At 37.6% G+C, this 22,621-nt stretch overlaps 3 protein-coding genes across 3 annotated transcripts; 2 read left to right on the top strand and 1 right to left on the bottom strand.

The window, feature by feature from the left end:
• Window positions 1,638-8,395, top strand: LOC109721175 (probable lipoxygenase 6). Its single transcript, XM_020248624.1, has 9 exons — window positions 1,638-2,183; window positions 3,065-3,348; window positions 4,423-4,660; window positions 5,714-6,037; window positions 6,129-6,214; window positions 6,297-6,404; window positions 6,506-6,810; window positions 6,985-7,251; window positions 7,332-8,395. Exons 1-9 carry the CDS (start codon window positions 1,793-1,795, stop codon window positions 8,095-8,097), a joined length of 2,769 nt encoding a protein of 922 aa, XP_020104213.1. The 5' UTR covers window positions 1,638-1,792; the 3' UTR covers window positions 8,098-8,395.
• Window positions 9,248-11,615, bottom strand: LOC109721176 (cation/calcium exchanger 4-like). Its single transcript, XM_020248625.1, has 2 exons — window positions 11,534-11,615; window positions 9,248-11,415 (listed from the first exon to the last, which is right to left on the bottom strand). Exon 2 carries the CDS (start codon window positions 11,305-11,307, stop codon window positions 9,373-9,375), a length of 1,935 nt encoding a protein of 644 aa, XP_020104214.1. The 5' UTR covers window positions 11,308-11,415; window positions 11,534-11,615; the 3' UTR covers window positions 9,248-9,372.
• LOC109721844 (protein STRICTOSIDINE SYNTHASE-LIKE 6-like) lies at window positions 12,475-15,949 on the top strand. Its single transcript, XM_020249653.1, has 6 exons — window positions 12,475-12,790; window positions 13,307-13,522; window positions 13,907-13,977; window positions 14,861-15,097; window positions 15,302-15,434; window positions 15,520-15,949. Exons 1-6 carry the CDS (start codon window positions 12,644-12,646, stop codon window positions 15,784-15,786), a joined length of 1,071 nt encoding a protein of 356 aa, XP_020105242.1. The 5' UTR covers window positions 12,475-12,643; the 3' UTR covers window positions 15,787-15,949.

Here is a 22,621-nt window from a genome sequence, read left to right as displayed (position 1 = left end):
GGTCCATAGATAGGGAGAGGCACGACAACGAAAGAGAGTTGTTTGAAGATAAATTAACTTGTTAAGAGTAGTGATAACACCAAATATATTTTTTTGAGAAATAAATAGCACGCTACCCGCTTAATGGAGGCGAGCGGAACTTAAGAATATATAATCTCAGGCAGGTACTAAGTGAAGATAACACCGAATTTTATATATATATATATATATATATATATATATATATATATATATATATATCCTTTTCTCCTTATTTACAAGCAAAGTTAATATCAACAAATCTGGTTCATAAATCGATATAACTAGAATGTTATCGTTCCACTATGTCGAAGAACGTAGAAAAATTTTGGTTGTGCTTGCCTTTTGAAGTAGTGAAACTACTTGATATGTAGAACCGACTAAACCGTCATCTTAAATCTCGTTTCACCGAACTAAAACAAAAGTAACTCAGATTCGTCTTTCTTAAGTTGTTCCGAATCAGTGCTGCGCGAACCATTTGGCTAGTAGAAATATTTGCACGAAAATGTTGAAACTCTTTTATCGACCAAACCAAGCACCAAGACTTTCTTATCTAGCCCTCTCTGCTTCGATCAAATCAGAAAGAGCTCGATCTTAGAATTGCTATACAAGGCTCACATCAAATTCGGCCAACCAAAATTACAAAACCTACTAAATCTAACCTGATTTTTTTGTCCCAATCCACGCTTTGCTAAGGTTTACTTTACTCATAAGCAAAAAAAAACATAAATATTTTTGAAAGAAATATAGCATATTACCCGCAACGCGAATCAAATAAGTTTCAAATTTGAGACTTAAAAAATTAATTATCAATTTTTTTATCATTTGCACAAGAGACAGTAAATATATATAAAAAATAAAAATTAATTAAAAAAAGATAAAATTGCAAAAGCTGAAGCCCCACTACCAGAAAAAGATGGAGCCACCAATTAACCCACCATAAACAGCTAACCACCCCTAGATTTCTCCCGTGCAAGGACACAAACACATGCGGCTAAAATATATTAATCCCTCAGCTTCAAAAATCCCCCACCACCCCCTCTTCAAAAAAACTATAATGAAAAACGTGCGGCAACTGGGCATGACTAGTGAGGAAACCAGTGCCCACCTTCCCCTCCTCGCAGAGAAAGTCATGTTGTGCTACACAATACAAAAATTCACACATTTTTTTTTAAAAAAATAATAAGTTGATAATTATAGTAGATCTATAAAATTAATAAGGTGATAATATATATTTTAATATGCGAGACACGTATACCCGTGGAATTCACAGATAATAATTTATTTTATTCTTGAACCTTTTTTTCTGCCTTTTTTATTTTTTCGCGGTATATATCACTAAGTTCTATAGGCCTGTGACCTACATCTCATCCCGTATAAAAAAGATAAATTAATTTTGATTGACCAAAAATATCCTTTTAATTATGATTTTTTTTTTCAAATATATACTGGTTCTGAACTTAACTGTTTACTAATGAAATTGATTTTTAGAAAATTATTGTAAATACTGAGGGATAACTTAAAAAATTTTAAATAGTAGCGAGAGGTACATAAACACAATTTTTTAAAAAATAAAATAAAATGAATCTAGTCGTATATATTAATTAATCCACTCTCTCATTCCGCGCCTCCAATTAGATCACAACTCTCTCTCTCTCTCTCTCTCTCTCTCTCTCTCTCTCTGTTTTCAACATCAACCTCCTCCCTCTATTATCCCCCTAGCGCTCTCTAGAAGCGCTTCTCCGCGCAGCAGGAGATCGATCGATCGATCGCCATGGCTACATCCCGCGCCGAGATCATGCGATCGTCCTTGCTCCCGGCTCCCAGAAGCGCTTTTCCCCGAAGCCGATCGGTCGCGATCGGCTTCTCCGTCCCCGGCGTGCTGAATCGGAACCATCGTCAACATCAGAGGATGAGGAGGAGGAGCTCGAATCCGGGCGTGGTTGTGGCGGCGATCAGCGAGGAGGCGGCGGTGAAGGTGGCGGTGGAGAAGAAGGCGGCGCCGGCGCCGGCGCCGGCGAAGACGAAGGCGCGGGCGGCGCTGACGGTGCGGAGGAAGAGCAAGGAGGACTTCAAGGACACCATTGCCGGCCACCTCGACGCCCTCGCCGACATGATCGGCCGCAACATCGTCTTGGAGCTCATCAGCACCGACGTCGATCCCAGTGAGTCCAATCCCATCCTACAAAACCCTAATTGGTTCGCAATCCAAAAGGGGTTCATCGTAATGCTCTCTACAATTTAGTCAAATCCCTTTTTCAATTTTTAACTTAAAAAAGTTACATTAGTATATAAGATTAGTATATAATAATTGTGCTGTAGAATTACAACTCATTTCTTTTATATTTCGCTATTTTATTCCGAATGATTCTTCTATTTTTCGGGTTTTGGGATGTGTAAGAGGTTTAACTCCTAGGACAATTGGAGTAAGTTTTTGAAATTATATATTTAAGTCCTCGAAAAATTTTTAATGCATTTCTATAAATTTTTTCACGCTTATTGACTGTTATTAGTTGACTGCTATAGAAATTATTATATTGTGATAAAATATATTTTTTAAATTTTAAATTTGATACTTATGTAGAAGGACAAAAGAGTTAGAGTTAAAAAAAAAAAATCAAAAAAAAAAAAATGAAAAAATACGCTCAAGATATATTCATTAAAAAGAACAAAGTTAGTTTTAATTGGTCAACCGACAGAAAATGTTAGGACATGCATAGACAGGACAGTTAATATTTTTGAAACATAAATTTGATCGAATAAGTGCAATTAATCTTAATTCATTTGGTGTCAAGTTAACGTTAAATATATTTAAATAACATGTACCATAATTATTATAATAATAGGTTACATCTATAGTATCGGATTGATTTTTGAATAAATATTAAATTATATGAAATAATCGTTATTTTTAAAAAATTTTAGTAGAACTTTTGCTCCGACACAATATTAAATTATGTAAAATAATTATTATTCTTCGAAACTTAAATCGGTTAGAAAAACAGTGCTTTTAATATTTATATTTAACATAATTTAATTGGAATAGAGATGAAGCGGGTGATGAGGAGCGGGGAGGTGGCGGTGAGGGACTGGTGCGAGAAGAGGGGGGTGAAGGGGGAGCACGTGGTGTACACGGCGGAGTTCATGGTGGACGTGGCAGCGTTCGGTGAGCCTGGAGCCATCACGGTGGCCAACCGCCACCAGAGGGAGTTCTTCTTGGAGAGCATCGTCGTCGAGGGCTTCCCCTGCGGCCCCATCCACTTCTCCTGCAACTCCTGGGTCCAGTCCACCAAGGACCTCTCCTCGAAGAGAGTCTTTTTCACCAACAAGGTCCATCATCTCTCCCTCATTTAATTCTTTGCTGACTTCGGTGCATACGAAATTTCTGTTCATTTCAGATGAAATGTTAGATCAGTGGCGTATATGTGTTTTCTTTGCAATATGTGAGAAATCTATGCCCAAAAGTAGTTGGTTGTTACATATGGTTCGAGCTCCTGAATTCTTTTCAGGTCGCTCAATTTTTTGAGCGAGAAGTCTATGGACAAGTACAGAAATTTTTTTTAAAAGATAATGTTATATATGTATGTTAAAATACATTCTAGAGTATGCTTATTGAGTCGAATTATACCAAAATACTAGTTAGTAAGGAACGTGATTTGAGTGGAACTTTTAAATCACTTGAGTTGGTAATAAATAAAATATGTATAAAGCTGATTTATACTATGATTTAGTTAATGTTATGCTGGTTGGGAGTCATTATCAATTAAGGCTTTTGCTAATCTGACTTTCTACATGCCCGCCAAAGGAAATGGGGCCCAGAGACATTGCTTGAAAGCTGGATCATTTTTGTGGTTTGGTAGGACCACATATTGCATTTATGGATCCGGACTATAATAATATCTTTATTATCCGGTGCTTGTTGTTGCCTTGTTGGGTCATTAGTATACTTGGGTCTCGCGAACTATATTTGTAGCATTTTGCATAGAAAACTTAGTAGTTGTTAAAAACACTTTCAAATTCCTTTTAAAATTTATCTTGAAAATTTTGTTGGACAAATATTCGCCTTTTTGCGTCTTGATAAGTAAGCTGATCCAAAAGGCGGAGCTAACATGTATGTAGTTGCATGAAAATTTTATGCTTTGTTTTCTAAGGTCAAGTTGGGTGCCTTAAATCAAAAATGTAAGTTAGACTTCGTTGCTCAATCACACGTAATGCGAAGATATAGAAGAAAAGAGCAATTCGCACACGATTTTGACCACTCTTACCATTATTCTAGTAAATTTAGAAATACAAATCCTATAATATAAAATACTTTCGGTACCCTATAAATTACATTAATGTAAAATATTCTGTTGTAAAGATCAAAGTTATCTTCAAAATAACCTTTTGTTTAACTTCGTGCAGCCGTATTTACCATCAGAGACCCCTCCGGGGATAAGAGAGCTCAGACAGAAGGAGCTCAAGGACCTAAGGGGAGATGGCAAAGGCATTCGTAAGTCATCCGATCGGATCTACGACTATGCAACTTACAATGACTTGGGTAATCCTGATAAAGGATTCGAGCTGGCTAGGCCAACTCTTGGGGGTGAGAAGATCCCCTATCCTAGACGATGTCGGACGGGCCGCCCCCCAATGGATACTCGTAAGTTATAATCTTCTCTTTCTTTCTAGTATACTTTTTGGTCTAGCTTGTCGATTCCTTTTACCGTACTATGAGAAGCAATAGTCAGATTTTTTTGTCCTGTCCAGAATCTACATAATTCCAAACTTACAAGTTTAAGCAGCATGGTCGAACTATTAGGAAATCTTTCTGTAAGCAATGTTAGCACATTTTTAAACAGCTTTATTCAAATACAACTTCTACATAAACACGAAATTGGACAAAACAGGCTTAGACCCTCAATCTTTGGTGAATGGCTTGTAGCTTCTAGGAATCTCAGTTAGGTTTGACCTGTCAAATGTTCCTTTAGTTAGTCAAACGAGCTCTTGGATTTTGACCGCGAGGACTATTGACTTTGAAAAGTTCAAAGGATGAATCTCACCATACATTGGTTAACGACAATTATAGGATAAAGCGCGTCCTGTTTAAGTTTGTCAATAGACCAAAATAGTTGAATACTCCAAGCACCATCCTTTTCCAAATGTGTCACCTTCATCTACAACCGGACCATTGTGTTAGAAGTATCATTACTTTGTTCATATGTTATGTTTCATAAGCTTACCGCAGTAATATTTTCTTTACTTGAAATCCAGTTATCTTGAAATAGATAAGTTTTACACCATCTTTACCATTCCGCCATTCTTAAATTTGACGAGTTTAATAATTCAAAGAGGATGCACGATGGCATGGTTGTGTTGACCTACAAATTACGTATCTTCTCAAATGTGTTCAAGTACATAGGCTTAGTTGGCATGGCGAGAGCCACTGACAAAAGTGTTATTTCGGTAAAACTACTTGAGAAAGCTGTAATAACCATTTGGTAGAAAACTTATACGCAGGGGTTACTGTGATCAGCCCCCAACACTTTATGTTCACATTTAATTTGCTCAGTTTAGAAGCTATAGATGTTTCTTCCTGATTAAAATTAGAGGAGTTACTTTAGAAATTGAACAAAGGAAAAACCGAAAAGTTGAATCCAATTTGTTCCTTTTAGTATACAAAAAGAAAATATCACTAATGCTGGATATTACGCAGACATGCTAGCGGAGAGCCGGATAGAGAAACCGCATCCGATATACGTCCCTCGTGACGAGGCATTTGAGGAGCTGAAGCAAGGGGCATTCTCGGCGGGACGTCTCAGGGCAGTGCTGCACTCTTTAATTCCGTCCCTCATCGCCTCGATCTCAGCCGACACCCAAGACTTCCAAGGGTTCCACCACATTGACAATCTATACAAGGAGGGTCTCAAGCTCAAGCTCGGCCTCCAGGAGCATCTCTTCAAGAAGATCCCCCTCGTCCAGAAGATCCAAGAGTCCAGCGAGGGCATGCTCCGATACGACACTCCAAAAATCCTCTCTAGTAAGTTGCAGATCGGTCGTTTCACATGATATCGGCATTTTTTGACTCAAAATGCATTGTATTCTAACCATCACGTGATGTGCATTTGCAGAGGACAAGTTCGCGTGGCTCCGCGATGACGAGTTCGCGCGCCAGACCGTTGCCGGAATAAATCCGGTCAACATCGAGAGGCTTAAGGTAATTTTTCCCCATTTCCAGGGGTACTTTCGGCAATCGATTTCTCGAGGGTAACTACTGAGAGGGGCATTATTGTCCGCAGGTTTTTCCTCCAGTGAGCAAGCTGGACCCTGCAGTTTACGGCCCACCGGAATCGGCCATTACGGAAGCCCACATTGCAGGCCACCTTAATGGGCTCACAGTCCAACAGGTATTTGTTTACTCATATAAATTATTACCATTAAAAATTCGTATTTGTTCTGCAAGCAAAATATTATATTAGCTAATCTTTGTTTTCGCGTATTAATGAAGGCCATGGATGAAGCAAAGTTGTTTATCCTCGATTACCATGACTCATACCTTCCATTTTTGGACCGGATTAACGCAATTGACGGCCGTAAGGCGTATGGCACGCGAACCATCTTCTACCTGAACCCGCTCGGCACGCTGAAACCCGTGGTGATTGAGCTGACACTCCCCCCGGTCCAACCCGGTGGGCCTCGGACCAGCATGGTCCTGACACCGCCTTGCGACGCCACTACACATTGGCTCTGGATGCTCGGCAAGGCACATGTCTGCTCCAACGACGCCGGCATCCATCAGCTCGTCAACCACTGGTAACACTAAAATCTTTTCTATGCGAAAGGAAAGATTACATGGGGTTAGTCTAATTCACCGTCCATCACTTGCAAGGGGACGGCGAATCAGACTGTCTCGCTATGATCGAGTTTGATTGCCGTAGACTAGAGTACTGATGCTTACTCTGCTGGCGACGGAATTTGATTCATCAGGTTGCGGACGCACGCGAACATGGAGCCGTTCATCCTGGCGGCGCACCGGCAGATGAGCACGATGCACCCGGTGTTCAAGCTGCTGCACCCCCACATGCGGTACACGCTTGAGATCAACGCGCTGGCGCGGCAGAGCCTCATCAACGCTGAGGGGGTGATCGAGTCGTGCTTCACCCCCGGCCCCGTCTGCATGGAGATCAGCGCCTCCTACTACCGCACCCACTGGCGCCTCGATCAGGAGGGCCTCCCCGCGGACCTCATTCGCAGGCACCTACTCTTTACTCTTTGTATGACTACATTATTCGATATAGATTATATATATATAACGAATTGATGAACTTTTGCAGGGGTGTTGCTGAGGAGGACCCAACACAACCCCATGGCCTGAAGCTTCTTATCGAGGACTACCCCTACGCCAACGACGGCATGCTCTTGTGGTCGACGATCCGGTCGTGGGTCGAGTCCTACGTCGGGCTCTACTACCCGGACGCAGCCCGAGTCCGGTCTGATCCAGAGCTGCAGGCGTGGTACCACGAATCCGTCCACGTGGGCCACGCCGACCTCCGCAGCGCCCCGTGGTGGTCGCCGCTCTCCACCCCGGACGACCTCGTCGCCCTCCTCACCACCCTCATCTGGCTCGCCTCCGCGCAGCATGCCGCACTCAACTTCGGCCAGTACCCGCTCGGGGGCTACGTCCCCAGCCGCCCCCCGCTGATGCGGCGCCTTCTGCCGGACCCAGCACGAGACCCTGTCGAGTATGAAACTTTCCTCGCCAACCCGCACCGGTTCTTCCTCGCCGCAATGCCCGGCGTGCTGGAGGCGACCAAGTTCATGGCGGTGGTCGACACGCTGTCGACGCACTCGCCCGACGAGGAGTATCTCGGGGAGGAGCGGCAGCAGGCGGCCGCATGGACGTCTGACGCAGCGGCGCAGGTGGCATTCAAAAAATTCTCTGCAGAGGTGCGCCGGGCTGAGAAGGAGATAGAGAGGCGGAATGCCGACCCGGCAAGGAGCAACCGGTGCGGGGCCGGGGTGCTTCCGTACGAGCTGCTGGCGCCCAGCTCGCCGCCGGGGGTCACCTGCCGGGGAGTGCCCAACAGCATCTCCATATAATAAAGCTTAAAAAAAAACAAAAATCGGCGAGCGCGCTCTTTTTAAAAAAAATCTTTTTGTAATTTTTATTTATTTGTTTAATTATTATTCCTCTCCGTGAATGAAGTGGCTATTGATCTGCTAATGTTGATCTGCTAATGAGAGTTACATGAGAGAGTTACTGAGGTAGTAAGCTAGGGTTCTGTGTGTTAGAATTAAAGATACTCGGTTGTAATTATGTAAAAATTGTATCGTACTTGTTTAAAGGATTTCTAATTTTCTAATTAAAGATTCTGCAAAGCAGTGAATCGAATGCGAAGAGAAGAACATGCATAACTATATTTTTTGATATAAATTTTGCACGGAGATAGAGACACAAGATACAAGTTTTGTTGCCACAGCTTTAATATCCTCTTATTGAGCAGAAAAATAGAAAGAAACCCCCCAGCAAGAGGGCTCTCTGTATCAGTATTAACTTCATTGACAGTTACATCCAGAGAGTAGTTTCTGATGAGGATAAATAACTAGATTACTGAACCTGAGATTATAAGGACAGTTCCTATCCAACTTAGAAGTACCTAACCAAACACTACAGAAGCACTTTCCAAATGCAACAGCAGCTTTAGGAAAGTTATACAAGAATTATAGTGTGGCCAAATTACAGCCAAATTATAGTGTAGTTTGATGTAAATAAGCGCGCGCCAAATCAAATATGGATTGGTAAATGGTTTGGTAAATGGTTTGGTAAAATTGGCATATAAACAACAAGTTTTAGGCCACTTATCTTTGACAATCTGCAACGATGGTGCCAGAAGAAAGGCAGAGCTCCGACAGCATTCTCCTGCTATCACACTAGATTTACTTAAGAGTATGAATTGCAGCAGTTATTCACAGATAATAAAGAAAGGAACCATATACAGGAATGGAAACTCCAGAAAGTAAAAGGTTTTCATACAGTAGTCAAGTTCATGGTAATCTGGTTAGTAGGAGAGGAACCACCATATACAGGAAAAACTACTACCTTGTAACAGAAATCATGGAATAAGCACGAAAATCACCGATTAGACAACCTCTAGGAGAACGAGCTCATTCCGCAATACAAACCATCCTCAACAAAATCTTATGATTACAAAAGCACAGATAGTAATTGAAAGATAAAACAGCTAAAATGTAATATAAAAAATTAACTCCAAATATTATTGCTCTACTTGAGTGTAATGGAATCATTGTATACAAGGCTCTACAAATCACTAACCATCCTTTTTCAAATGAATTACTTGAGAAAGATAGGTGTATTCATTGCAAGCCAGCTAATGGCAATATCCCAATAGCATTGCCGACCCTAATTGAGAGGAAAACCGAATAAAGAGTTATTAGGCCAATACCGAGCATCCTGTTAGGGCGCATATCACTTCGCGGTAATACAATGAGAGCCCAGATAAGTCCAGATAAGAGGAAACCAATGGTATAAACAAGAGACGTGTCTTGCGGGAGCACATAAGAAACTGGCGATTGAGACCATGCTCCAAGCAACATCGATATTCCCAAACCGGCGAGCGTGTTAAACATGGGCCCTGCATAGCATCCCGACATGGCAATCTGCACTCCATCTCCACCATTAATCGCCAAAGCAACATTCGACATTAAATCGCCCATAGAATTTCCCCAAGCCAAGACGGTCAATCCAAGAATTGATGGGTTGATCCCCAAAATTACACCAAATGCCACCAGAAGAGCGACTAACTCGTTAGCCACAATGTAGAACCAAATGATACTCATCACAAACCCTCCTAAAACCCATGGGAATAAAAACCTCCGTGGTGGACGATCTGAACTAGTGTACATGAAAGCAAGAGTAGCAAGTGCGATTCCAATGATGACACTTACTATATAGGCAGCTACACTAACCTTAGAGCCTTCACTTTCTTGGCTATTCCACAGAAATGCCAAAAGAATAGGTGCCAAGCAACAACTAGCGACAGCATATCCTTTTGACCACCTCTCTTCTTCGACGAGTGGAATAGTTAGCCTCCTCGGGATAGTTAACGGAATCTCCATGAACACAAAGAGTTTGGAACAGGATAATGATGAGACATCGTCGTCTGCTTCCTCGCTCCAACCCCATAAAGGCCTAGAGTTCGGAGACAAACTTCCTCTATTCCCCTGATTTGAATATATAGCGACATTCGAAGCCCACATCCATTGAGGCAAGGAATTCAACTGAGGCACCTCGCCATCGGTATCCTCTTCAAGAAAAGAGCTGTAAATGGATTCATCTTCTTCTATTCCATGAGAGAAAATGCTTCCTCTAACGGGCAATAATGGAGTCACCACACCCAATTTCAACCTCCTAGCCTGCTTTCTTAGGATCTCATTGGCGGCCACAGTGAAGGCATAAACTACATAAATAGAGACGAACATAACTGCTCCCCACACAGTCACCTTCCCGACAATCAAGATAACGGACAAGGAGACCAAAGTAAGCAAGAAGAAGCTAATATCTCTAATGAAGCATTTCCGATCAATTTGAACATTCTTCTCAGCAACAAAGAGAGACACTGTCCCGACAACTATACAAGTAACAAATACTGCTCCACCCAATACACTATTAAGTCCAACCTCACCCGCCCCAGTCCCGACGAAAGCCGCGATGCTAGAGAAAACGTCGGGAGCACCATTTCCGAGCGGAAGAAGGGTGACTCCGGCAACAGTGGGCGGCAGCTTAAGTAAAGTGGATAGCTTTTCTAAACTACAGCAGAAGTAATCGGCCGCCGTGTTCCCCAACATATAGAACAAGGCTGCTAGCCAAAGACCAAGTACGGCGTAACCCAAAATCGGAAATTTCGAACAGCTGCAGTAGAAAAAAGTGAGGTAATCGAAGAATCCGCCGGAACTACACTGAGGATGAGCTCTCAGGAACTCGCACCGAGTGGAAAAGCCCTCGTGGCGGCCGATTCCGGCACACGCTACAGAGGGATTCTCCAGGGCTAAGAAATTTCCATCCGACCGATCAATTTGCGCCGACCCATTTGTAGAACTGGTGTAATTGAGCTCGGCGATGCGCCGACGAGGGAAAGAATCAGATTTCGAACTCGAATTATGGGGATTTTGATGTAAAAAAGGGTTCCCATGAATATACGGCTTGCTGTAGAAGAAGAAGAGCAATACCACGGCGCATAAACCATTGAAGAGCGCACGAAATCGACGATGGCGAGTTGAAGACGCATCCATTACCCTAAGCTTCACTGATCCCTTCGATCTCCCTCAAAAGTTAATCCGATTTTGGGGATTTATGGAGATAAGATCTAGGGTTTAGGAACCGGATCATCGCCGAGATTACTACAGCAGTTTGTGATATCAAACTACGCGATTAGGGGTTAGCGAGACGAGATCCTCGGATACGAATTGGATTTTATCGAAAAATTTAGGGTTTTGGGGGATCGAAGGGGAAGAGTACCTCTGTGAGGGTCGACGATGAGAGACGAAGCTTCTTCGTTCTCCGACATGCTTCGCGTGTAAAATTATAGAGAGGGAGAGAGAGAGAGAAGAGAGAGAGAGAGTAAGAGAGAGTCAATATATTATGGGCCGGGCTTATACTTTGATTAGACCGGCCCATTTATGGGCCGGGCCTCTGTTTTACATGTTTTATGAACATATGTTATGGGCTTGGCCTGTGTGTTATCAAACCGTGCTCACACCCTAACATTATTTTATCGAACAACACTGTCTAGTATAAATAAATACTTCAATCTTTTTTCTTTTTTTTATACTAGAAAATTACAGTTGCAAATTTTATCCAAAAAATATGTAGTTGCATGCTTTTTTTATGACTGTTGCAATCACAATTTTAAATTATTAGGAGTTGTTTGGTTTCTCGAAAAACGGTATGGAGAAAATAATTTTGTGAAAAAATATTTTTTTACAAGAAATCTTTTTTTTTTTCAGCTTTCCTTGTATTCGGTTCTAAGATCAAGTAGTTTTGATGAAATAAATTTTTTTTTTCAAACTAGTATTTTCATTTTCTTGATTTTTTAGAAAAATAAAAATATTACTTTTTCATGAAATCAGAAAAGAAGCTTTTCAAAAAAGCTTGTTAATTTTTTTGAAACTGAACTGACAAAAAAAAAAAAATTGAAAACAAAAAAATTCTCTCTAAAAAATATTTTTTTTTGAATTTTTTTTTAACACTTTTTTGAAAGACCAAACAGTTAGAGAAAAGATTATAAGAGCTTCTAAACTTTTTAAAACGTTTCGTAACATAAAAATAATATTTTTAACTACCGCATTAACGAATTAGGTAGGTCTAAAAGTCTAATATTGGGTGTAGTTTTTCCACAATTTCGTGCATATATATAATTTTTTTTTAGCTCACGGAGGACTCTGATACAATCGCCCGTGTCCAAAAAAAATCTCTTTTTTAGGATATTAGTAAGGATATTGTTTGTCAGTTTCCTAAAATCCGAATTCGTGCTACAGCCTCCCTAGTACAATCCCCAGCTTAGTGTTATTTCGTCAAATACAAGGAGATCAAAAATAATTTTAGTAAAAAAAAAAAGAAAAGAAAAGAATGGGGAGCTTGTTGTTCATAGCCACGGCGGTTCTCGCCGTGGCACTGGGCCTCGTCTTCCACGTCGCCGTCAACTCCCCCATCTCCCCACTTCCTCTTACTTTTCCCTCCTCCACCTTACAATTCCCTTCTAATGATCTGCTCCAGGTGATCTCTCTCTCTCTCTCTCTCTCTCTCTCTCAATTGCTTTTTCCAGTAATGAATGAATTATAGATGTGGTTTTTAACATAATAAAGAAAAAAAAAACATTTAGTTATGGTTTTGTTAGTATATATGAATCGAGTTTATTTTTCTCGTGTTTGCATGTATTCATGGATCTTTTCTATTAGATTGATTTTTTGAATAATATAATATTTGAAGTGAAAATTTTTACAATAATTGGAGATAGGGAACTCGAGCTGCTGCTTTAAAATTTTAGAAATTTTATAAACTTTAGAAGCCTGTGATTATCTTTTATTCCAGCCAAAAAAAAAAAAAAACTCAGCATATTTAATTTGCATGTTAATTAGATGCTAATCAAAAAACTTCCACTAATCATTACTTTAATAATTAAGAATATTTTTATGTAATTGATTATTTGCATGGGAAAATTCTCTATCTTTGATTTTTTTAAAAAAAATGAAAAAAACAAGAAATAAAGAATTATTTATGTGGTGTGTGTAGAGGGTGGATAAGATGGGGGAAGGTGTATTGGAGGGTCCAGAGGACGTGTGCGTCGATGATGAGGGTACACTGTACACCGCAACGAGGGACGGTTGGATCAAGCGGATGCACCCAATCAACGGCTCCTGGGAGAGTTGGACGCTGATCGGAGGGCCGTCGCTCCTCGGGCTCGCCATATCAACGGCTGGCGATCTGCTTGTTTGTGATGCTGATATGGTCCGTCGATTTCATATTCCAGATCTAACTCATCTTAGTAGATTAGAAGAGTCATATATATAGTTCTATATATAGTATCTGAGACAGCCATATATAGTAGCTGAGTTTAAAAATATCCGGTAAATTTATAATGCAATAATAAAAAATTTTGCAACACAATCTATATCAAAGACGGACAACTGCAAATAATATAAAGGATGATAATGTTTAGAGAAACACTTTTTACAGTATACTGTGAAAATGTTCTCCTTACGACAGTGTAGAACGATTACAGTTAATTACACAAAACATATAAATTTTGGTGTAAAGAAAACAGTAATATTTAATGAAACTGATGATCCCTGTGCTCATGTTAACACTTTCCATTCCATTTTCTGAGAACAGGGGCTGTTAAAGGTGTCAAAGGATGGAGTGGTGACTACTCTTGCTTCTGAAGTTGACGGTGCTAAGATCAGGTAAATATAATATTTCCCAGTTTTTTCCACCTGTAATATTTTTCATATTTTACCGACCATTCCTAGCGCAAGTGGCAAAAGAGCTTGGTGGTTGGTACCCGAGACCCAAATTCGAATCCTAGTTGATTCACATTTCCAGCTAAATTTATTTTTATATAAAAAAAACGAAGCGGGTAGCATACTACCTTTCCCTCATTTGACACTGCAATTATATTTTAACCTTTTTACTACTCTCCTCGTACCTTTTTTTAGACATTTTTTCTTCTGATTTTATCTTCTCTTGAGGCCTCTGCTGCCTCACTCTATGTAGCTAAATTCATTATCTGAATAAATAAAGCAAATAGAGTGCTACTTTTTTCTCAATTTTTTTTTTTTTTTCTAGAAGAAGATTTTGTTTTTTTTTTAAAAAAAAAAAAGAGTAGGTACATACTCAAATGAAAGCTAAGATTTCTTTTCTAAATAGTATTGCGTGTAAGAGGAAATTTTACAACAAAATTATCATGTTTAACTTTTATTGAATCCAGTTTCATCACTTTGACTAGTTTGGCCCAATGAAACCTGACCTTGACCTCAGCTTTCACTTCGTTTTCATTGAATTCATCTTGTTGGGTTCAAATCCAACTAAACTTGCTCTAAAATTTTGGGTAGGATTAAGGTCTAATCGGACTTGACCTGTCCCCTTGTTTGCTCAAATCTCTACTCTCCCTTTCCTATGTATCAATTGTTCCTTCTCGAACAATTAAACTGTTATAAATTTAAACCACGCCAAACAGGCACTAAACTTAGTATTGTAATGCGTAAACTCCATTTTCTTTCCTTTGTCGTGCGAATGTATTATCGTAGAATGTAAAAGATTGATCATTGGTCTCATTATTCGCCGTAGATTTGCCGACGAAGCGATTGAAGCTTCAGATGGCAGTGTGTACTTCAGCGACGCTAGCGACAAATTTGGGCTCGACGATTGGTTTCTCGACGTCCTTGAAGCTCGACCGCACGGCCGTCTCCTCAAATACGACCCGATCGCCAACAAAACTTCCGTCGTACTCTCTGATCTGTGCTTCCCCAACGGCGTCGCCCTCTCTGCAGACCAAGATTTCTTGATTGTGTGTGAGACTTGGAGGTAAAATACTTAAATTGTTCATAATTTTCTTCTAATCACCTCGTTTGAACTTTAAGCGAATTGCGTTAAAATTTAACCGAGTTATTAACTTTAACAAAATTTTCGATTATGATTGACTTTGTATATTACTTGGAATCAAAATGAACCAAAAGGTCGAGTTTAGTTCACTTTGAGGGTTTGGTTTCTCTCTTTGGCGGCGCGCAGGTTCAGGTGCTTGAAATATTGGCTAAAGGGAGAGCACAAAGGCGAGACCGCGATTTTCATCGACAACCTCCCCGGCGGCCCCGATAACATTAACCTGGCGCCGGATGGATCATTTTGGATTGCCCTCCTCAGTGTATCCAAACTTTTCAACTTCATACAAACCTCCTACATTTTCTCTTTCGCGATCACTTAAACGTAATTTTTCATACTCTCTTCAGTTGAGATCGAAGGGGCTCGATTTGATCCACCGATCCCCCGTGGCCAAGAGAGTACTTGCAATGTTTCCGACACTACGAGAGCGCGTAAAACCGATGGTGAGCAGAGCAGCGGTTGTTAACGTCGGGGCGGACGGAAAGGTCATAAGGATGCTTGATGATTCGAGTGGAAAAGTTTTGTCGTTCGTCACCTCGGCAGTGGAATATAAGGGTCATCTGTTCCTCGGTAGCCTATCGACGAATTTCGTAGGGAAATTGCCTCTAAAATGAGGTCATATTACTATACAAATATCATAAATATGTAATATAGAAGAAACCTTTCTATCAGAACGTACTTTTTATATGCATCATTTCCTATGTTAAAGTTTATTTTACGTGAATTGAAAGGACCATGAAGTAAAATCCAACAGCAGAAAATAAGTTGATCTTGTAACTTCTTCCAATGGTTGTAAACTGGAATTTTCATGCTAATGTTTAATATAACAATAAAAATGTAATTTAAAGTTAAGAATAAACCGATCAAATATTAAGCTAACCAGTCTCTTTTATGTTTTACAACCAAAACATAGATGAATTCAAAACCCTAAACAATCTCTTATACTACAACTTATAAAGCCCGGTCCATCGGAAACGTTGAGCCCAGTTTATTGTGTTTCCACCAAAACTGCAGTGAGCCCAGTTTGTAAGATCTCTCTTCTAGGAATCTGGAGAGAAAGAAGGAAGGTAAGAGATAATGGAGAGTTTTTTTTCAACTTTGAGTTGATTTATACTGCACTCTATTTTTTTGGACCGAAGGGTAATTACACTCTATTTTTAAGATATTTATTTTGAAGTATCAAAACACTTTATACTAATTTTTTTTTTATAGAATAGTATAGTTATCCCACCAAATATTAATTATTATTTTATAGAGAAATGCTACATGCTACCCATTTCATTTATTTTTTTTAGAAATAAATTTTAACTGAAAATATGAATCAACTAGGATTCAAACTTAGAATCTCGGATACAACTATTAAATCTTTTGCCATTTACACTAGAGACCGTCGGTGCTAAATATTAATTGTTGTCACATCAATTCTTAATGGCAGTAAGAAAAAGTATATAAGAAAATCTATAGGGAGAATATTCACTTAATGCTCTTTTTCTTTTGGTTTCTTAAAAATAACTAACGTAATAAACCACGCAATGCGACAGATAGATAATTGAAAAAAAATAAAAGACATCAACAAAAAAGGAAAATGATGATTAAAAAAATGATGATAAGAAATGGGATTTATTTTTTGACGAACAAAAATAACAGTCGAAGGAAGAGAAAAATGATGAATTTTAGCTTGTTCCAGCGGAGTCACACTCAATAATAAATGAAAAGTTGTCATGTGATAATTTTAAGAAAAATAATGTATAGATATAGATATAGATATAGATATATAGATGTATAGATATGCATTAAATTAATGATGTCACTGCTTAGGTTAACTTCGTCCTTTGTCCATTTTTGAAGGTTGCATTATAATAATTTGAACCTGTGATAAAGGTTATAACACGCCATGTTTATGTAGAACGAAAGGATAACGAATTTTTTTTAAAAAAAAAAATTTCCAAGTACAGTTTTAATTTTCCATATAAGGTAACTATTTCTTGGTGCAATCTATGAATTTTGGTCCCCTAAATAGTCCTCAATAGTTGTTTTCGCAATCACATCACATGGGCTTTCTTTTTTAGCTTTTCCGCGTAGGTTGTGGTGCCAAATTAAAAGCAGTGCTTATTCCAAAAGCACTTTTCTTCTTTCACTCGACATGCATCTCGAGGGATTAACTATTTTATTCAAATTGATGGTAGAAGCTTCAAATTAATCTTGGTTTTAGAAAGGTTTAATCGTGTCATTAGTCTCAAATCTTATCTAGTTTTTTTATTCTAATTACTAACTTTCATTTTTCTCCATAATCGATCAGATTCATAATCTTTATCATTCGTTTCAATTAAGTCTTGTCGCTAAATCTAACATAACATATTATGTACATTATCGCCAAATCTTGTCACGAGGTAATTTTATTTGAGTTAGCAGTATTTTTAAATTTTAACTGTAAGAACTTCATTGAAACAGATACTAAAGATTAGAATGATTGCAATAATTAAAAATTTGGAATCAAAATGAAATATGAAAAGAGAAGTTGGAACCAATGGTGTGATTAACCCTTTTAGAAAAGGGTTACATTTTCTTATGCTTTTAAAAGAGAATTTTTTATCATGATAACATTCACACTTGTAATTATTCAAACCTTCTTTACACCAACACTTCTAAATTACTAGCCATTGTTGGGACCACTATATATGTAAAGTATGCTTCAACTCTTCCAACAATATTGGAGCAGGATTTAGTTATATTGTTTTAATACATACATTATATGGATTATTGATTAATTAATGGAACCAACAATTATTTACTTCCATTGATTAGCAAGATATCGAATCCTAAATATTTGTAAATTATGCTACTTTTATTGCATTTGGGGGAATTAATTTTCTCTTTCTTCAGACCATTAGATTCACATTTTGGTGTAAATTGTGAAAATCAAATATAAATGACCTAAAATAGCAATAAAAATTTATAAATTTTCGAATTCTATGTGCTACACATAGAGAAATTTATACTCGCAATAGAAAACAATTGTGTAGCTTACACTTGCTGCTATGTGTGCTTATATTGGAGTGCTTAGTGTGAGAATCTTAATGCGCATCTATTTCATCAACAGAGTACACGAATCTTAATACAGATACAATGTGCAAAAAGTTGATCATACTTAAAGTTTGTGTCTCTAAAAATATAGCAGCCCGCGTCCATTCATACATGACAAACTTATGAACACTACTACATGTGGTGACTTATTCAGTTATTCCCGACTTTTAATCTATGTATCTTTCTCTTATTATTTGGTACATCGGGATGTCACTTTTGTAACTATATTGGTACATCGGGATGTCACCTTCATGACTTGTTAGTCAAAAATATCGCATGCGTTTACTATCATATTAATATTGTGAGTATTCAAAATTATTTTTACTAGTAAAATCCTTTCATAAATCTAGAAGGAGCTCATCCCTTGTGTTATTATAATTATCTATCTATTATCTATTACTTTACATTATTTCTCAAAAAACTTGCCACATGGCAACACAAGCTTCAATGTTGTTGGGTGTGGGCTCCGCCGGTTCTTTTCCTTTAGTTGAACCAAACCGAATTGTCTAGTATGAGTCCCATCCTGAACCGGCTCAAGTCCTCCAAATAATTTTACCTTTTTTTGCTTGAACCAAACATGGTTGAGTGAGGCCTCTATACTAAACCGGTTCCTGTTCCCTGTTTTTTGTTTGCCTGAACCAAACCGGTGCCCTCTTTCTTTGCTTGAACCAGTCTGCTTTATTAGACTGAACCAGACCAATTGATTCATATCATTCATTATTCGGCAAACTTGCATTATATGTTAATTAATTATAATAATTCGAAGAAAAAAAACTTCAATTATCAATCATATATATTATTTATTTATTTATTTATTTATTTATACATTATTTTTTCTAAAGTTGCCACATGGCAACTTTTTTTTCATTTTTAAGTGTGTGCTCCACCTGAACCAGCTAAAGTCCTTTCTCTTCCTCTTCCTTCAGCTGCTATTTTCGTTCAACGGCAAAATGAATCCCACCCCTCATTATCGTTTTTTTTATCGCTGCTTTCTTCTTTTTTTTTTATCGATACTTTCTATATTTTCTCTAATTATCTATCCGTCGCATCGCACGGGATACTACGCTAGTATATATATATTTATCTAAGCATTTGTTGTGTGCAATGTGTGCGTTACGTGGATTCAGTGTAAACGGCATGAAATTCTCTAATTTAATCGACATTGAGAATTGAGCTCCCAATGTTTGACTAATTAATCCTCTCTAAAACTCCTGGGGCTAATCTATGAGATAAACGAAGTAATCCTCCATTAATATAAACCAAAAATGAAGTAACCATTAATTAACTCCAATAAAATCGTGATTAGTATGATGTCTCCCAATATTGAGCGCTCCTAATGATTATTAACTCGAGATCCAACACCACACAATACAGGTGTCGGGCCGACAAAATGAGATTAGCCCAATTGCCCCGTGCGGTGACACGTGTCCGCACCGTGAGCCCAATTGGGGCCTCGTATTTATTTTATTTTATTTAATTTATTTTTTTTTGAGCCCTGGGGAATTGTGAACAGCTGGATTGGAGTATATTGCAAAATTAAATTCTCATTGGGTGAAATTTAAAATGCGCGTCTTTACACGCCGTCAACATTACTTTCCTTGTAAATAGCACTCAATATTCCTTTTTTATTTTTTTTTCATTAGATAAATTGAGAATTGGTGACCCGCTTGTTTAATGTTTAGGTACTAATTAAGTTTTTAATTTTAGAACAGTACTATACATACACTCAGAAAAAAAATGTGTGATGTACATTCCACTCATTCTATAATATAGATTATTTTAGGAAAAACTTCAAAAATCCTCCTGTGGCTTCATATTTTATTATTTTAGTATTCTGTGATTTAAAGTGTATTACCCTGTGGTTTATCACTTTATCACTTTAGTATCCTGTGGTTTAAAGTGTATCAAGTTAGTATCCTGTGGTTTTGCACTTTATCACTTTAATACCCTGTGGTTTTAATTTTGTATCAAGTTAGTATCCTGTGGTTTTTAAACCAGAGGGTACTAAAGTGATAAAGTGAGAAACCACATGATACTAAAGTGATAAAGTGCAAAACCACAGGGTACTAACTTGATACACTTTAAACCATAGGGTACTAAAGTGATAAAGTGTACTAACTTGATAAAGTGATAAAGTGATAAACCACAGGCTACTAACTTGATACATTTTAAACTACATGATACTAAAGTGAAAAAAAGAAGTGAAACCACAAGAAAGATTTTTGAAGTTTTTTTTTGTTTTTACTAGTTATATCGATGTGACTAGTAAAAATTATTCCGTTCAAGATAAATAGTTTAAGAGTGTACAGATAAATTTTCTTTCTTAATTTAATAAAATTTTCAAATCACATGACTCAGAAAAGTGCAGAGTAAACAATATTAAAATATGAAAGGGTGCCTCTATTTATTTTATAGGGGTTATTCATAATCCAAGTGGTAGATACATGGAGAGAGTATACATCTGAAGGGAGGAGTCTACACTCTACACCCAGCTGGTCCCAATGGCTTCTTCCTCATAACCAGGCAACAAATCTGCTATTCCTAGATCTTGCTTCCTATTTCCTGTGAATAAATCTACTTTTGGAAGTGCTTTTTCTAAAACCATATTCTTCAAAAAGTTATTGTTTTGTCTAATAGCTCGGTAGTCTTTATATATTCTTTTGATGCTATAAAATAGTGGTCAACTTTTAGATTCTAGATACTTTTTTCTTTTGATTTTCTGCTCGAGAAGATTCTAGATGTTTCTTTCGATGATGCAAGAAAAATAAAAATTTGCCCGAGAAGATTCTGGATGATTCTCTCGACCGCTCAACCAAAAAAAAGGAAAACCATTTCTCCCCACCGATTTTCTACTAGAGAAAATACTCAACACGTCGGTAATGTTGGAAAAACAACGCTCAAATTACTTTTGCATTTTTCTTTTTTGTTCGTAGAGATTTGAGTATTAAAGTAGATAGTACAGAAAAACATTTTCAAATTAGACCATAATTTGTTTAAAAAGATGAAGCATTTTTGTTCTTTAACCATTATCTTGCTATTAAAGATTTGTTTAGATTCAATATGCGGGATAAATTTTGCTCATGTTACTTCAAATTCATATTAATCATCGTTTTCTATATTAGTTATGAGGATCGACTTCTAATAGGTTTCTCTAGGGCTAATAACTCGCAAGCTCCAGCGATACCGAGATCTAGACTTCAGACAGAGAACGAGGGAGAACGAGCCGAGGTCACCTTCGATATATATATTGCATCCAGAAGTCGATGCTCCCGCTCACGAATCATATGTTAAAAGCTTCTTAGACATTCCAAATAGAAATGGAGATCGGGTTGGGTCGAATCATATTCGAAATAGCGTAAGGTTGGTTAGATCGAGTCATAATCGAAATTCGTAGGCATTGTATCTATTCGTTTTAAGTAAATTTATTGTATATTTCTAATAACTCGAATTTTTGAGTTTAATGGTTAAAATCAACGATCTGACAATAATTACACATTATATTACCCTTTTTGAATATGAATCTTTTAGCATTATCTTACTATTTTGAAAAAAAAAAAAAAACTTTACTATGCTATTTTAGACATTTGATTATACTTTACTAGAATAAGATATCATAGTATAATTTATTCTAATATTCAAATATGGTCTAATTTTTATAATTATAATAAAATCAAAACTTAGGTGGTCTTTTGTGTAGTAGTTCAAAAGTTGCACCACATTATTAGTGTCTTCAATCGATTAAATCTCTCATTATAGTTACTATATTTTCGACTACATGCACGTACGAACTAAACGATCCTAGCTAAATTTGATTATTTTTTATTTTAAATTATGATTAACACTAATGATACAACAAATGCTACCAAAGTAATTTAGTCAAAAGTTTTAAATTTTTAATTATATTTTTGTTTTCCAGATTATTATTATATGTTGGCGATGAAGAGGTTGCCACGTATCCGTCGACTCAGGAGGGCGTGCAACGCGTAACGCGATGAAGTTGCTGCACCATGCGAAAGAAAAATAAAAATTTTAAAAAGTTTGAAAATTGGGACAAGAACGTGTTACGCAGCTCGTGAACGTAATGAGGGTATTTAATTTTTTTGTTTTTTATATTTGTCAATAATTTTAAATTTTAAATTATTTGACGAGTTGGATAGCATTTGAATTAAGTAATATTAGCCAGCGAATTTTTATGTTATTATTAACCATTATCAAATAAAATATCTGCAAATTTTTTGTTAAAAAATGTGAAATATTTATTTGTCTCTAAAGACCAAGCTATTAAATAAAAGTATATATTTCTATATTGTATCTTCAACACTTATCCTCACCGTATAGATATGATTTAAATTAAATAGGAGAAAA

Source organism: Ananas comosus, linkage group 15 (genome assembly GCF_001540865.1).
Source record: "Ananas comosus cultivar F153 linkage group 15, ASM154086v1, whole genome shotgun sequence".
NCBI classification, from domain to species: Eukaryota; Viridiplantae; Streptophyta; class Magnoliopsida; order Poales; family Bromeliaceae; genus Ananas; species Ananas comosus.
The sequence above is the reverse complement of the archived record's forward strand: the minus strand, read 5'-3'. Positions and strand labels throughout refer to the sequence as shown.

What these genes read in the sequence shown, in the direction of transcription:
- LOC109721176 (XM_020248625.1), bottom strand. Translation starts at nt 11,307, where the DNA reads ATGGATGCGTCTTCAACTCGCCATCGTCGATTTCGTGCGCTCTTCAAT.
- LOC109721844 (XM_020249653.1), top strand. Translation starts at nt 12,644, where the DNA reads ATGGGGAGCTTGTTGTTCATAGCCACGGCGGTTCTCGCCGTGGCACTG. An exon ending in GTTGACGGTGCTAAGATCAG is followed by an intron (nt 13,978 to 14,860) that starts GTAAATATAATA and finishes TATTCGCCGTAG; the next exon opens with ATTTGCCGACGAAGCGATTG. An exon ending in ATTGTGTGTGAGACTTGGAG is followed by an intron (nt 15,098 to 15,301) that starts GTAAAATACTTA and finishes GGCGGCGCGCAG; the next exon opens with GTTCAGGTGCTTGAAATATT.
- LOC109721175 (XM_020248624.1), top strand. Translation starts at nt 1,793, where the DNA reads ATGGCTACATCCCGCGCCGAGATCATGCGATCGTCCTTGCTCCCGGCT. An exon ending in CCGCCCCCCAATGGATACTC is followed by an intron (nt 4,661 to 5,713) that starts GTAAGTTATAAT and finishes GATATTACGCAG; the next exon opens with ACATGCTAGCGGAGAGCCGG. An exon ending in CATCAGCTCGTCAACCACTG is followed by an intron (nt 6,811 to 6,984) that starts GTAACACTAAAA and finishes TTGATTCATCAG; the next exon opens with GTTGCGGACGCACGCGAACA.